At 44.7% G+C, this 14523-nt stretch overlaps 1 protein-coding gene across 1 annotated transcript in view; it reads left to right on the top strand.

Moving 5' to 3' along the window:
- The window catches only part of fmnl2a (formin-like 2a), a 59878-nt gene that overhangs the window by 9302 nt on the left and 36053 nt on the right, over nucleotides 1–14523 (top strand). Inside the window, 1 exon segment of the mRNA XM_048238446.1 lies at nucleotides 11293–11376. Within this exon segment, the coding sequence (XP_048094403.1) occupies nucleotides 11293–11376 (84 nt within the window).

Here is a 14523-nt window from a genome sequence, read left to right as displayed (position 1 = left end):
TGTCTGTGTATGCACTTACTGCTCGCCCTGGTGCTGGAACACTCAGGCTTTTTGGACCAGGCCCAGCGAATCAGAGTGTGTGAGTGTGCATCTGCGTGCGAGGGTAAGGGTGTGTGTGTGAGTGTGTGTATGTTTTCTTTTTCTTCCCTGTCATGACCAATGCAAAACCACGCTGCCGTCTCCCGAGATGTGTGTGCTCCCTTTTGAAGCTGGCTGGGTTGAAAAAGAAGGGGGTTTTGTTGGGCAACCTCTTGCCAAAAGCAACATCTGCAGCGAGCATGGGAGGTCTCTGTGTGTTCTAGTGTGCTCTCCGGTTTGATGTAGGCCCCAGTGACAGCTCTGTAAGGGTTACAACAATGGCACAATCTGTTCTTTACATGTTTGGAAGTGCTCCTCCCTTCATACATGATGCAGTGTGGTTGGCTGAAATCCCACAGGGAAAATGACCCTTTCATTTAATTGGTAACCATTATGGTATGGAAATATTTTTGTTCGGCAGTGCCTCGATGTCCCTTACACAGGACATCTTGTACCTTACTGGAACTGGGCGTGGTCAGTGACATTAACATTAAACTGTAGCCTATTAAGTCTCATTCCCAGTGGTTTAGTCATTTATTGCCAATTATGATCATAGCAAACATGTAGCCTTGTTATGCAGCCTTGAATGTCTACATTATGCTTCCTAATTCCTAGAAGTTTCTAGAAAGGGGACCGTGCATTTTTCAGGTTAGTTGGATTGTATTGGCAGGTGTGTGGATGAGGTCCAGTTCACTGACCAGAGCCTGGCCCCACCCCCCTTTCCCCATCACACAGCACTCCTCCCGCCTGCTACCTGGATTGCCCCGCTGAGCACCATGCCAACCACATCAGAGCGACTGCCTTGCAGGGTTAATAGGTCGTGGGCCTTTATCAGTAATCTGGTTCCCCGGGTCCTTGGCACGGAGCAGGCAGTTAGTGCTGGTGCCAACGCCACTGCCGAGGCTTCGATGCCCTCAGAGCTTAATGTGTTTTGACAGCACCGAATGCAAGTCAGCCAATGATGTGGCGATTCCTCAGACTACTACTGTAGAAATGTGCTTAGGGGCATCCATCTGATACTGTACAGGGCGAATACACACACACTCACACACACACACACACACACACACACTGCTGTGGCCTGCTCTCCACAGTATGCAGTTAAAGCAGGAAAAGAATGCAAGGTCACGTTTTAGGTTTGTCTTGCCGACTGCAGAACAAAGCATGAGCCTGAATGAAACAGGTACCCTTTCTCTCCCATGGAAAGTTAGTGGAATCCTGGCATGAATCATGCCTTCTTCGTCTTGTGAAGAAGAGGAGATTTTGGTGCACTTAAGATAGTGAAAAAAGAACGCTGTTATTGCATTGTCATCGCAGGTGATTTATCGATTTTGCTTGAGTCTGCATTTGGACCCCGTGTAAAAGTAATGAAATTCCCAAGCCCACGGTAACACCAGCACACTCCTCCTTATTTCCCCAGCCCTCTGCCTTGAGTTATATTGCATCTGTTGTCTTTATGGAATTTCATCCCAGTGCGCCGTTAGGGCTCTGATATACAGGGGCACTAAAAAAGTTGCGTCGGGGGTGTCTTGGGCTGTGCACTGCGGCAGTCAATGAAGCAATGAAAGTTTTGTCAGTGCGCCGTTTCTTTTTACAAATCATCATTGCACACTTTTAACAGCCCAACACGAATTATCACTGGGTCCCAAAACGAGTTTCAAATGAAACCCAAATGTGTGTGCGGTTGTTGTTGGTTTGGGGTCGGGGGGTTGTGGGGTAGAGTGGGATGGCAAAGCTTCACCCCCTCCCCTCTCTCTCTCTCTCCTGGCTTGCCACCCAGGGCCTTTGGAAAAACAGGCAAGAATGCTTCCAGCCAAGGAAGCCCCTGGAAGGTAGAACGTTAATGACTCCCAGACAAGGGCCTTCAGTGCTGCCCGAGGTCTGTTTCTAACCATAAGTATTTGACTGGGGTGTTGGTGCTGCCCAACACAGGCCCCATTGACTGATTGAACTGGGTGTGTGGAAGCTGCTCTCCATCACTTGCCAGCCATGACGGATGGAGTTGACACTAGCGTCAATTTGTCTGCTCTGATAAGTGCAGGGAGTCGCTGGATATCACAAAGTAGTTCCTACATCACTAGCCGGGTTTCCACTCAGCTCCTTTGCATAATTATTTTATGTGCGGTTATGACAATTCAGATAAGGAAATGTACATCTGTGTGGTGTTTCCATCAACTGTGTTATGCGGATTAAATATGGACCTCCTCCCAGGGTTCCGAACAGCTGTGGGATCAAATTGCAAGGTCATCAGGGCCACGTTTACGGAGGTATGCAGGTAGAAAATCCAACAAATGTGAATAAACTGTTTCCATCCACTTTAACTGCATTATATAGATGTGAGTTAATCCACACCCCTTCTAGCAAATCAAATTTCAAGTGTTCCCAGTCAGAATTAAGTATTCAAATGGTCAAAATGTACATGAAAAAGTTGAATGGAAACCCAGCTACTGATTTCTGTCTCTTGAATTAGCATGTATGGATTTGTGATCAATAATGCTGTTATCTTAGCCTTTTCACAGACAGTGAAAGAAGATAATTGTTATGTAGGCCTATGCAAGTAATTTACATTGCATCAAAGAGCCTTGACACAATAAAGAGTGTTTTTTTCCTCTGTGACCATTGAGACAGCATCAAATGGTAGCTTTTATTTCATGCCTAATGAATACTTGCTCAGCACAGCACTGTGTCAAGGACCAGAGCAATAGTAATTATAGCCCAATCTTTTCCCTTCTGGTGTAGGTCAATCACGTGCATTCAGAGAGGTAATAAATGATGTCACCTTCTAATGAAAGTCTAGTCTAAAGTTCAAATGGACCAGTGACTGGCCAATGAACTTGTCAGACACACTTTTACTTCCCTCAGGCCATTGGGTAGTTGGCAGTTGCTTATGCTGAACTCTGATTGTTTTGCTAAGTCAGCATGTAATTAAATGTTCCTTTGCATGAATAGTTGTGATGGTTAGTAAGAAAGGAGTAGCTCAGGCAGCAGACACACAGACATATTAGCTCAGTGGAAAAATTCAACATGAGTAATCAGGCTATATTTCAGATTGAGATGGTGTCACTCAGTGAGCAGACTCTTCACCACATTGTATTGTAGAGTAGTGATTAGCATGTGGGTGCGAGAGCAAGAGACAGCAGGAGACATGGAGACCGGGGAGTGGGGGTTGAATGGTGCCAGGCTGCAATCCGTACTGGGGGTGATGTGAAAAATAGAACAAATCAGATTACCATTACAATGTCTAAAAGGATTATGGAGTTGGCTTTACGGCTGTTGAACTTCATCAGAGCTCGTCTTTCCCATTCGATGCAAACAATGTTGTAATCTGTGGTAATTTTCTTTGCATTGGAGATTAGTTCAGGAAGACAACTAGGTTATCTTTTTAACTCATTGTAGCTTTCATAATAGGATTTAGCCTAGATGTGCAGGGGTTAGCCTATATATATTTTGTACCTTAAAAATAGGTTTACCTGCCGGCAACTCATAGGTGAAGATTAGGTAAAAAAAATCTGTTCATTTTGCTTTTAAGTTAAGTTTAAATTATCTAAAAATGACTTAAATATATAGCCTAGGAGTGGATGAAGTAGGCTAATGGTTGATAATCACTCGATTCTCCCCCCAGTGCAGAGTACACTCTGTCCTCCCCTCACCTCTACTCTAGCTTGCGTAATACTGAGTCATTAGTCTAAGTCTAAATTAGTGTATCTGTTAAGATCCAGAGTCAGACATGAACCTCTAGTCTGGAGAAGACTGTGTTGAGCCCTTTTGTTTTAATTTCAGATACTGTTTATGTTTATTATTTTTAGCCATCTTTAGTGATAGGAAGTCTGAGGAGTAGTGTCAATTCTATTTAGATAGATAGATAGATAGATAGATAGATAGAAGTTGAATTGTATCAAATTGCCTACCTTCAGATACAACACAACACAGAGTAACCATTGACAGCATTTGCAATGAGATTACATTGGGTCTGATTTACACTAACATGAGGGAAGCAGTTCATATCCAAATGAACTTCGGACCTGTGGCTGCAACCAAGTTCAGTTCATCCACCCAAAATAGATGTGGAGTCGGTCTTCTGAGGTCACAGTGTAGCCTTGAACCTTGGGGTTCCAGAATAACCAACCGTCAACAACTCATTAGATTATAGTGAGTGAGCACCTGTCACTACAGATTCCATCTAAATGGCCAGTCTGTCACCAGTCCTAAAAGGCGGCCACTCTACCCTGGTGGACTCCTATTTAAATATGCTTCTGTTTGGCCTTTCACAGCATGCCAGTCCAGTTGCTGGGACTTGAGTATTGTGTTCACAGTTTTGATAGCCCCGAGTCCACATTCTGTGCAAACATCCTCCACACACACGAAACACAACTCGGCAGTGGGTGTCTGTGGAGGAGGCAGAGTTAAGGGGGGGAGGGGGGTGGTCTCTGGGATTACATGGCTAATCTGGAGACAGACTAGGGACACCTGTGCCCCTGCAGAATGTAAGGGATTAAGGAGCCACACTGCGCTAATGAGGGGCTGATTCCGGGCTCCTGCAGAACCTGCTGGGAACTCGGGAGTAAAAGGCCAGGCAAGGGACAAGAGAGAGGCCGCTCCCAGCTCCAGCCCAGTAGAGCAGAGAGGTGTCTGACATAGAGACAGACTGATCTGTTACGCTGGCGTCTACAGAGGCTTTGGGCAGTGCTGTCTGAAAATCATTGTGACCTATCGTAACTCCTCCAATTATCACCACTTTTGTTCGAAAATTCTAAAACAACATTGTTTTCAATACTTCAAAATAACATTTGATAAATAAACCATTGGAGCATTTACTGTCTGAAATATCTGATTTTGTTTACCACGCTCGGAGGTTAGTGCTGGCCTGGAGGGTCGCCTATTTACGCCGTTTCAACGGCGGTTAGACCAAGAATTCTCGTCATGAAATTAAAATTCCACTGGAGCTCCAAGCGGATGTTTACACGCAGCCTTACAACACTGTTTACAGCTCTTCGAGTCACGGTAAAATGTCATTTTTGGTACATAGCTAATTTAGATACACCTATGGTGTGGGTGCTTGTGTTTCTTTAGGAATCCGGAGTCTTGGTTTGTATAGAAATGGATATTAAGTGACACATACACGCAAGACGGCGGAAATACGGGACCGACGGTAATAGGGGGAGTTCCGATATGCTGCCTAGTTTTGACATGACAGGAGTATCCTGCGTCTGTTGTAAAAATATAACAGTCTCTATCAGTATGACTTATGCAGACTCTCATGACAAAAATGCAGTGTTCAAGTGATGGAGGATGCAGACATACATTGTGTTCCACATTACAAAAGGTATGTAATTAGTGGACGTAGTGGACGAGTTGTCGTCACTTCCCCTCCCTTGCGGAATTTTCCCACTCTTGTGCTGTCTGGCCTGCTGCAGTAACGTTACAGTTGCTGGGAAAGCCATCGTCTGGCTGGTCCTGCGCTGAAGAAAGAAAGCCAGACAGAGGCTCCAGCTCAGGAAATGGTGAGGAAACGTTGTAACGTGAGAAAGGCAAGCGGCCTCACCGAGGAGCAGCAGGAGGAGGTGGCTGCGGCGGCGGTGGTGGTTGAACAGAGCGCAGGGTTAGTGCTGCCCCAAGTCCTCCGGGCCCTGTCTGGAACAGCTGAGCAAAGAGCCCCAGCCTGCCATCGCTCGTCCAGGCTCATATCCCCTCGTGTCATCAGTCGGCCCCGCAGCCCCAGATAGCTCTGGCCCCGCCGCTGTCTGAAGGCCGGGCTCAGTGGAGAGTGGGGGGGATTAGGCTCCTGGGGTTTGTGCCTGATGACATGCCGAGAAGAGTGGGGCTGGATCCCCCCCCCCCCTGCGTCCTTCAGTTGCCAGACTCTCCAAGGCCGTATCAGTCCAGGCAGATCTGAGGGTGGGTAGGGCATGGCAGACACACAGCGTTCTCATCTTGTTTTTCAAGCGAGTCAGTTACACACAAAATGATCGTAAATCTATGACTAGTCTGATATAGCTTAGCATCTTTTCGTCTTTTTTTTGGTCAAGTATCTATTGGTCACACAGTATTTCTTTCCATCCTTTTCATCCAAACAACCCCTGTGTTGTCTATCGGATTGAACATTTCATACATCCGCTGAAACTGATATTCTGGAAGGCATCGCTTGAATCATCATTGGTCCCCGTTCCAGGCCCTGTGTGGGTTTGGATTAACACAGCGGAAAGTTCTTTAGCCTGAGTCTTGGGGTCAGATAGGAGCTAAGAGCATCTTTGTCTGCTGGACAGAGTCAGAGCTGTCTCCTCTACAATGCTACAAGTAGCCACTTATTAACACTTAAGTAACTGGAGACATTGACAGAACATGTTAATGGTTTTCCAACCTGTTTTTTTTTTAACTTTGGATTCCTTCCCAATATTTTAATGATCTATGGGTCTCGTTTTTGGCTTGCTCCTCCTAGATCATGTGCTCCTTGACGGGACTTCATAAAACATACATTACGTGACTGGAGAACCTGACCGGTGGGAAGGTCTCAAGATCCAAAAATACTGCAGCTGAACAAATGAGGCCTGTGCAAAATGATTAAACTCCCTGAAGCACCAGATACGTGTGTGTAGTCATAGTCCTATAGCCTCAGGAGAACAGCTGCACCATAGGATAAATCATGCATTCAGTACTACACCACTGAAAAAAGTCAATGTGGCAGTGGCAGTGCTTGTTTTCTTTTTTGTAAACTGGCTTTTTCATTTTGCCATGGACCTCCGGGGAAGAGGTGGGTGTCGGGGCTTTAAAGCCTGCTGCTGGTGACTCATGTAATAACTGGCCAACGAGTCTTTCTTTCTCTCTGTCTCTCTCTCTCTCTCTCTCTTCTCTCTCTCTCTCTCTCTCTCTCTCTCTCTCTCTCACTCGCTCTCTGTCTTCCTCTCTATCTCCCCGATGTCTGCATTTTGTATGGCACACTGACTTTAAATCAATAACGCTACAGTTTGTTTAACGTTAATGATGTCGTTAGTCAATGGAGGGCCCATTTCTGGGCGGCTTGTTTGACTGAAGTCTGACCGCCACAGAACACTCACAAATGACTGTTTGACCAAACTGCTCGCCTGCATCTTGAATTTTATACTGCACTAGGGAGGGGGTGACCATATATCCAACAGACACTCAACTTATAGCCAAGAGTTCAAAAGAAAAGTGTGTTGCCTGACTTATAGAGACCTCATTCAGGCAGAATTTTCCATTCCTGAAAAAAAAAATGATTGTATAGAGTGGAAAAAGGATTGAGACAGCACACAAGTACCTTTTGGACCAGTCACTCATATCTCACTGCTCAAGTGGAGGCCGCCAGATGAGAACATAAACTCTTGTCTGTGTGTGACCTTTGTGCAAAGCACATTTTTTACCTGAGAGTAAAGAAGAACTCATAGCAAATCTGGCCCTTCTCTTTCTTAAACAAGCCTGATCACAGGCAGGGATGGGCAGTATTTATGATACATGTTAAAATACCTATTTCAAATGCAAAAATAGTATAACTACATAGTATTTTATTGGGTTGAAGAAAATGGCTTTGTATTTTGTATCAAAATACTTTATAGGTGTGTATTTTTGAAGTTTAAAAATACTGCCAAATATTTTTGGTAAATCAATACTTTTGGTGATGTGATGACATCATAACAATGAACAACAATTAATGTAACTTCTGACTGGTGCTGACTTTGCCCACACTTGTGATCAGAATATTGAGATTCAGGAAGATGATCCAGTGCAAGATGAGTAATGTGTAAGTTGCTCACACACACAATACACCCCCCCCTCTCACACCAATCTCAAGTTTCTTGAGAACTTGTATAACCATAAGTATCTTGAGAACTTTAACCATCAGTTTTTTTTTTTAATCAGCGAAATACATGGAAACCGTTGTTGTTGTTCCCCTGCAACATTGCTCAAAAAGTTGCCTCATGTATCATCCATATCTATGTCCATTGGTGTCAATATAGCCCAATTTAGCGCTTACACAGTACCCCGTTAAAAACCAACTAAAAGGGTCATAGTCTACCTGATCAACAACGTTACACAGTGCAATATCATTCTGAACATGCATTGACAATGTCAGAGACTTCATTCTCTGTATTATGTCAGTGTACCATGAGTTTGAAGCCCTTATTTTAAGGTAATAGAACTGCATTGTGTTGTTTTAAGCCCACATTCTGTGGCTCTCAGTAGGTTGGGTGGTTAGTTCCACTTGACAAGTTCAGTTGTGACTTCTAGAGTACATCTCTAAAACAGTAGGCTACAGTATGAGATGTTACAGGCAGGTCAGCATCGTTGATCAGTTTGTAGATTTATGGCATGTCTCGTAGACAGAAAAAAGCTGTTGCTCTCAAACACTGCCCACTTTATCAACAGTCAGTGTAGTGATGAAGGAATAGATTAACAGATATGGAAGGTTTGCAAAGTGATTTCATGCTCCCTTTAAAGAGTATTTTTAGTATTTTCAAAATACAAAAATACAGTATTTTATTTTGATGGATGATAAGGCTACTGTATTTTGTAGTTTATTTCGATACACTTAAAATTAGGTACATTTTTTTATTTTATATTTTATTTGAAAATACAGCTGTTTATTTTGATGTATTTTTGCCCATCCCTATACTGGGTTGTTTCACAGCATCCTCAGTTTTGCATCATTTGATTGGCAGTGGTTGTGCTTTGATCTGTTAGTTTGCTAGGTGCAGTGGAGGGCTCCTTCCCTCCCTGTGTGTTTGTGACCTTTTTAAGAGAAGAGCAAGAGATAGTGCAGACTAAAGGATCTCTCCAGGACTCTATCTCCTCCGGACCCAGCAGCTGGTGCATCTCGATGCTAATGTCATTTTCCCTCCAGCTTGTGCAGATCATGTGTGTCCATAAAGATTCTTGCCCACTGAATCAGCTGTGGTGTTCCCAGTGTCACCCCCCCACACACACACACACACACACACACACCTACCCACCAGACATCATACAGTCATGGCCTCTTAGCAAACACTGAATGCCATCTCCCCCCCCTTTGGTTTCCATGGTACCCTGACTGTGAGTCAGATTACCTGACAGTGATCCACATTACTGCCGTTCACAGGACCCTCTGTTCCCTAGTTGCAGGCGTCAGAGGCGAGATAGACGAAACACCATTTTGGTTTCAAATTTGTTTTGTTTTTTAGGACAAACTTGTTGTGTCTCTTAGGAACAGACAAAAGCACTCATTGTGTGACCTCGAAAGCCTTTCTCCTTTTGTTTGTTTAACCTTTTAAAGGTTTGGTAGATGAACCCATTTACCATAAAGTCCATATGAATATTTCAAGTTGTAGTGTTTTTCTTTCATCCCCTGAGAAATTGTTGTGTTACCAGTCCATTGTAGTGATACATTGCCTGAAGTGATTTTTTTCCCCTGGTCAGTCCCTCACAGCCCCACTGTATACTAATGCACCCAGCCATTCTCTCCAGACAGCTCAATCTCTCTAATTTTCAGTGGTGGCACAGGCACAACGTCTGGAAAAAACGACATGGCAGGATGTTCTCATCTCCCCCTGCAGCACCGCTCGCTCATACACACGTTGGAAAACTCGGCAAAGGAAAAGTCTTGTGACTGAAATCACATTGATAAATGAGACAGTCCGCCGAAGCGAAGCGGCTCTTTAGGGTTGATGTTTTCTTTCCTTAAGCAGAGAGGAGGGGGGAAAAAAACATTCTCACCACATCAGCAGTGTGGTCTCTTGCGCTCGCGGCTTGTGGAGTGTCAGCTATCACTAGTTTTGCTGTGTTTATGTGTATGTCAGGGGTTTGCAAGCTGCTTGTGTTTGGGTGGGTGGTGCGATTAAGCTCTAATTGTTTCAATCTTTTCTCTCTCTCTCTCTCTCTCTCTCTCTCTCCTGGTAATTCACAGAAGGGTGGGGTGCACTAGAAAGGCTTTAGGGGCCAAAGCAAGACCACTGGAGTCCTTTTTGGGGGGAGTTCCACTCAGCAGATGTGGAAAAAGTAGGGCAAACAGGGGGAAAAGTGAGGGAGTGAGGGCTGTGCAATGCGGAGAGAGGAAGCAGGCCTTGTTTCTTCACATGTTCAAGTTTAGCCAACATATGGCGAGATAGGCTTCATGCATTAGCGCTGAAATGGCCTCGGAGTCTCTGTAACAAAGCAGCCTTATATTTCAAGGCTCGGCATTACCAAATGGGATCAATAAAGTGGAGTGAGAGAAAAGTCCACCTTTTGATGGTGGGTAGCAAGAAGCTGTTTTCCAGGATGTTTATGTTAATTAAAGCAGTGAATTCCGACATTATTGGTGTCCAGATCTGGTTTTTGAAACTTGCATCAGAGCAACACAGTTACTTGCCGGCTGCAAATAGCTGACATCAAACTGCCACTTTATCACAGATTCTTTCATTGAAGCAGCACCATGCAGAGGGGGGGTGAACCCGTTTAAGAATCATGTGAGAAAATACAGTCATCTGAAATCCATTCAGGAACTTTTCCTGAGTCTATTTTTACCCGTACGATGTACGATAGGAAGTAAACACACACTTCCCCGTCTCTTTTGGTGTTAGACGAAGTTGTGTGTCCTTGTGTTTGAAGCCTGCAAGCTCTCTGACACAGACAGCAGCGGGCGGCGCACGCCCACGCACGCGCATGCATGGCCTTAGGACGGCTGCAGGATTACAGCAGCGCTGAGTGAATACACTCCATACTGCTCATTAAGTACACACACACACTTACACACACGCACACACACACACATGCAGCGTTGAGTGAACACACTCCATACTGCACATTACGCACACACACGCAGCTCTGAGTGAACACACTTCATACTGCTCATTACGGAGGGGTCAGGGCTCGTTGAGGGAGAGATGGATCTCAGCAGTCCTGTGCTATCAGAGAGGATTGCCTTCATTAGGAAACTAGAAACTCTCTCTTCTCTCCTCGTCCTCATCCCTGTGCCACTCTTCTGCTTCAAAATTCTCTCAAACTATCCTACCATAGCTCTCTTCTACTCCCTGATCCATAATGAATCACACAGGAAGAGCTTTGATATCTCATCATAAATGTGACTTGGACTGATGCAAGCCAATATGTAAAATGTCTGTTGAGTGATGTAATATATTCTCGGCCCTGCGCAGAGTTGCAGTTTTGGGCCTTTGTGTTGTGTTTGGTTCTGCTGACAGCTGCACTTCATCTGCTAATCTGAGGCTTTCATCTCTTCCCCCCTCGCAGAATTCTATGAACCTCCCACCAGACAAAGCTCGGCTCCTGCGGCAGTATGACAACGAGAAGAAATGGGAACTGATTTGTGATCAAGTGAGTGGCGTTTGTTCTTTTCCAGACAACAAAGGACGTGATGTTGACTCTGGATGAGCCCACCACAGTCATGACAACATTGTTGGACTCGCCCACTTGTCTGCTGTTCATTTTTTAGATATTAGCCTAATGATTAGAACTGGGAAGAAGGAGACACTTGAAGAGTTCAGATGCAAAACCCTCTAAATCCGTCTGACCACTTTTCTTTTAAATGAGCATTTAAATTCAGGCTCCTATAGGTTTTTGCCTATAAATCGATATTTCAGACCAGAAAGAGAGTGGTATTTAGTGGGTTTAGAAGTTAAATTATTTGATTAGCGTATACTATGTGTGGAGAGCATCCCCTCACCATCTTTATCTCATTTTTGGACATAGGTGGCATTTAGAGGCTTTTGCATCTGAACCCTTGTAGTTAGCTGTGTGTTTCTTTATTATCACCTAGGCCTCCATCACAATGGTCTTGTCCAAGCTTAGCACTGCCAACTAGCCAGAAAAGTTCATTAGCTAGTTTATCATAGTTTATCATAGCCACAGCATAGCCATAGCCACAGCATAACAGGAATGTACTGTATCTTAGTTTGTTATGGCTTATCTGATGTGGTCCCTGCAGGCCCCGTATAACTCATGTGAGTCAGTTTCATGTGAGTTAGTTTTAGCATTGTAAACTGAATGAGATTAGAATTATGTTTTGGTGTTCTACCAAAAGACAGGTTAAAAAACAGATCTTACTACCGAGCACAAAAACATGGCCCAAAATTACTACTGCTTCATTCATGTAAATTGGCACTGGTCACATCTGGCTCTTGCTTCAGCTGAAGGACTGTCATCAGTAGCCATCTCTTCTAACCTCACCACCTTTGTCAAGCAGCTCACTTTCAAGAAACCCAGAGTGAAATATCAAGCTCTTTTCCATGCCTACATCTTTTTTTTTTTTTTACCATTTTACTTGAAAGACCTAATCATACAGTTTGAGGTATTTAATTTCTGTCTAGTCTGTTCTGTCTGGCCACACATGAGGACCCATGAGGGATGAGGAGAGCGAAAGGCTTTAGTATTGTATCACTCCCACAATGAAATTCTCTTTGTATCCATGGAAACAGTGCAATAGGTGAAGGTGGGGGGGGGGGCTGACAGGTATGGCAAAATAAACATGCAGTCATCACCCCCACCCACATCAAACAACCCAATGAGTATCAGTAATTATAAATATGTCTGAAATGATAACCTAGACAAGTAACATTACACGTGTTAGTACAATTGGGAGTCATAGAATAAAATAGATCATGATAACTATTCTTTCTTAGTGCTTCAGACATTCAGGCGTTTGGATTGGTCATGTTTGACGCATAGCATTTGGATTGGACTCATAGGCTCCTTAATTAAACTGGGAGAGATAGCTCTGGAGAGACCTCTCCCTTTTCAGCTAACAAATGGTACAGTGGACTTGTTTGTCCATTTCTGATGAGAGAAGATATAAATAATGTCACATAATCAGTGTCATCTAATTCCTGGTCATTATTCCATTATGCATAGACAACCCATCCCAGAAGAGATAAAGCATCAGCAGTGTGGGGTTGGAAAGACAACAGATTTGTCTGTCTCTCATACGCAAACACACACAACAGACACACACACACATGCACACACACACACACACACACACACACACACACACACACACAACAGACACACACACGCACATGCACACACACACACGTGGAAACACACACAACAGACACACACACACATGCACACACACACACACACGGAAACACACACACACACATGCACACACACACGCGCGGAAACACACACAACAGACACATGGAGCAGGCCTCTATGGAGCAGGGGGATTTTCTAAGGGCTTCACACATCCTAATTGCCAGCGTCATTCTCTCCACTCTCCAACTCCTCTATCTGCCAGCTATGTGGAATCCTCTCTTCCTCTCTCTCTCTCTCTCTGTCCGTCCCACTCTCAATAGGATATTACATTCCAGCCCATCCCTCATCCCCCTCTCCCACTATAGTTTCAACTTAACCCTTCTCCCTCTGACACCTCCAAGTACAAAGGTGGGGAAAGTCTCCACCCTGGCCACCACCACCTTGCTCATGCTCATGGTCTCAACTTCAGGACCGCAGTGCTCCCTCCTAACACTGCTAACACTGGACCAGTGTTGATATCAGTAGTTACAGTAACACATGCGGGTCATGAGTATTAATGAACCCCCACCTGTGCCCCTGTTGTGTTTCATGGAACGGCTCCAGTCTTTCCAAGTAGCCGCCCTCTTTTCCTGTTATTGTCACACACACACACAGCGAGTGATAGCTAGTGGGACTGTGCTAAAGAGTTCCGTTAGCCCCCGGCACACATGCGTGCACATTCACGCACACACAGTTTTTAGCCTGTTATTTTTTATGCCCAAAGCTTAAAGTTACGTCACTGTCTGTGTGTGTGTGTGTGTGTGTGTGTGTGTGTGTGTGTGTGTGTGTGTGTGTGTGTGTGTGTGTGTGTCTGGGTGTTCAGCTCCTTCTGGCAAAGTATCACAATCTCAGTCTCACATAATCTCTTTTCCCCTGCGAATTAGGAGCAACATGTGGAGGCTGACCTAAAATCAGGCGGCCCAGTTGGTCAGTGCCACAGTTCATTTCCTGGGCAGTGGAGCGAGACCCCGCCGTGCTCACAAGATAAATCCACCCGGGGCCAAGCACATAGCCCTGACCTCACACTCTCACTCACTCACACACACACACACACACACACACACACACACACACACACACACACACACACATTTTCCTGTCGTTCTATATTTCTCCAGATTCTTCTCTTTTTCCCCCCCTCAGCACTATCCTGTTGTCTTTGAGTGTTTGGCTGGGTGGATTTGAGCCATTAGTCATGTCTGTGTGTGTAGCTGCAGAGACTCTTCAGCTCTGAAAGCCTTTGTGTCATTCACTACGCTGGCAGAACCACCCGCTACAGTTTTGAGTTTCTGGGTCACTGGCATTCACAGGCTGAGAGCTCTCTGAAAGTAACGTGGAGCTGACGACTGAATGACACTATTTGGTTTTGATTAAGAGAGGGGTTGTATGTCAACAGAGAGAGTCCTAGTCATAGAGACCTATTCCCATCGACTTCTGCAGTAGCGG

The sequence above is a fragment of the Alosa alosa genome, chromosome 3 (assembly GCF_017589495.1).
Source record: "Alosa alosa isolate M-15738 ecotype Scorff River chromosome 3, AALO_Geno_1.1, whole genome shotgun sequence".
Classification (NCBI taxonomy): domain Eukaryota; kingdom Metazoa; phylum Chordata; class Actinopteri; order Clupeiformes; family Clupeidae; genus Alosa; species Alosa alosa.
Note: the sequence above shows the minus strand (reverse complement) of the source record. Positions and strands in the feature narration are given on the sequence as shown.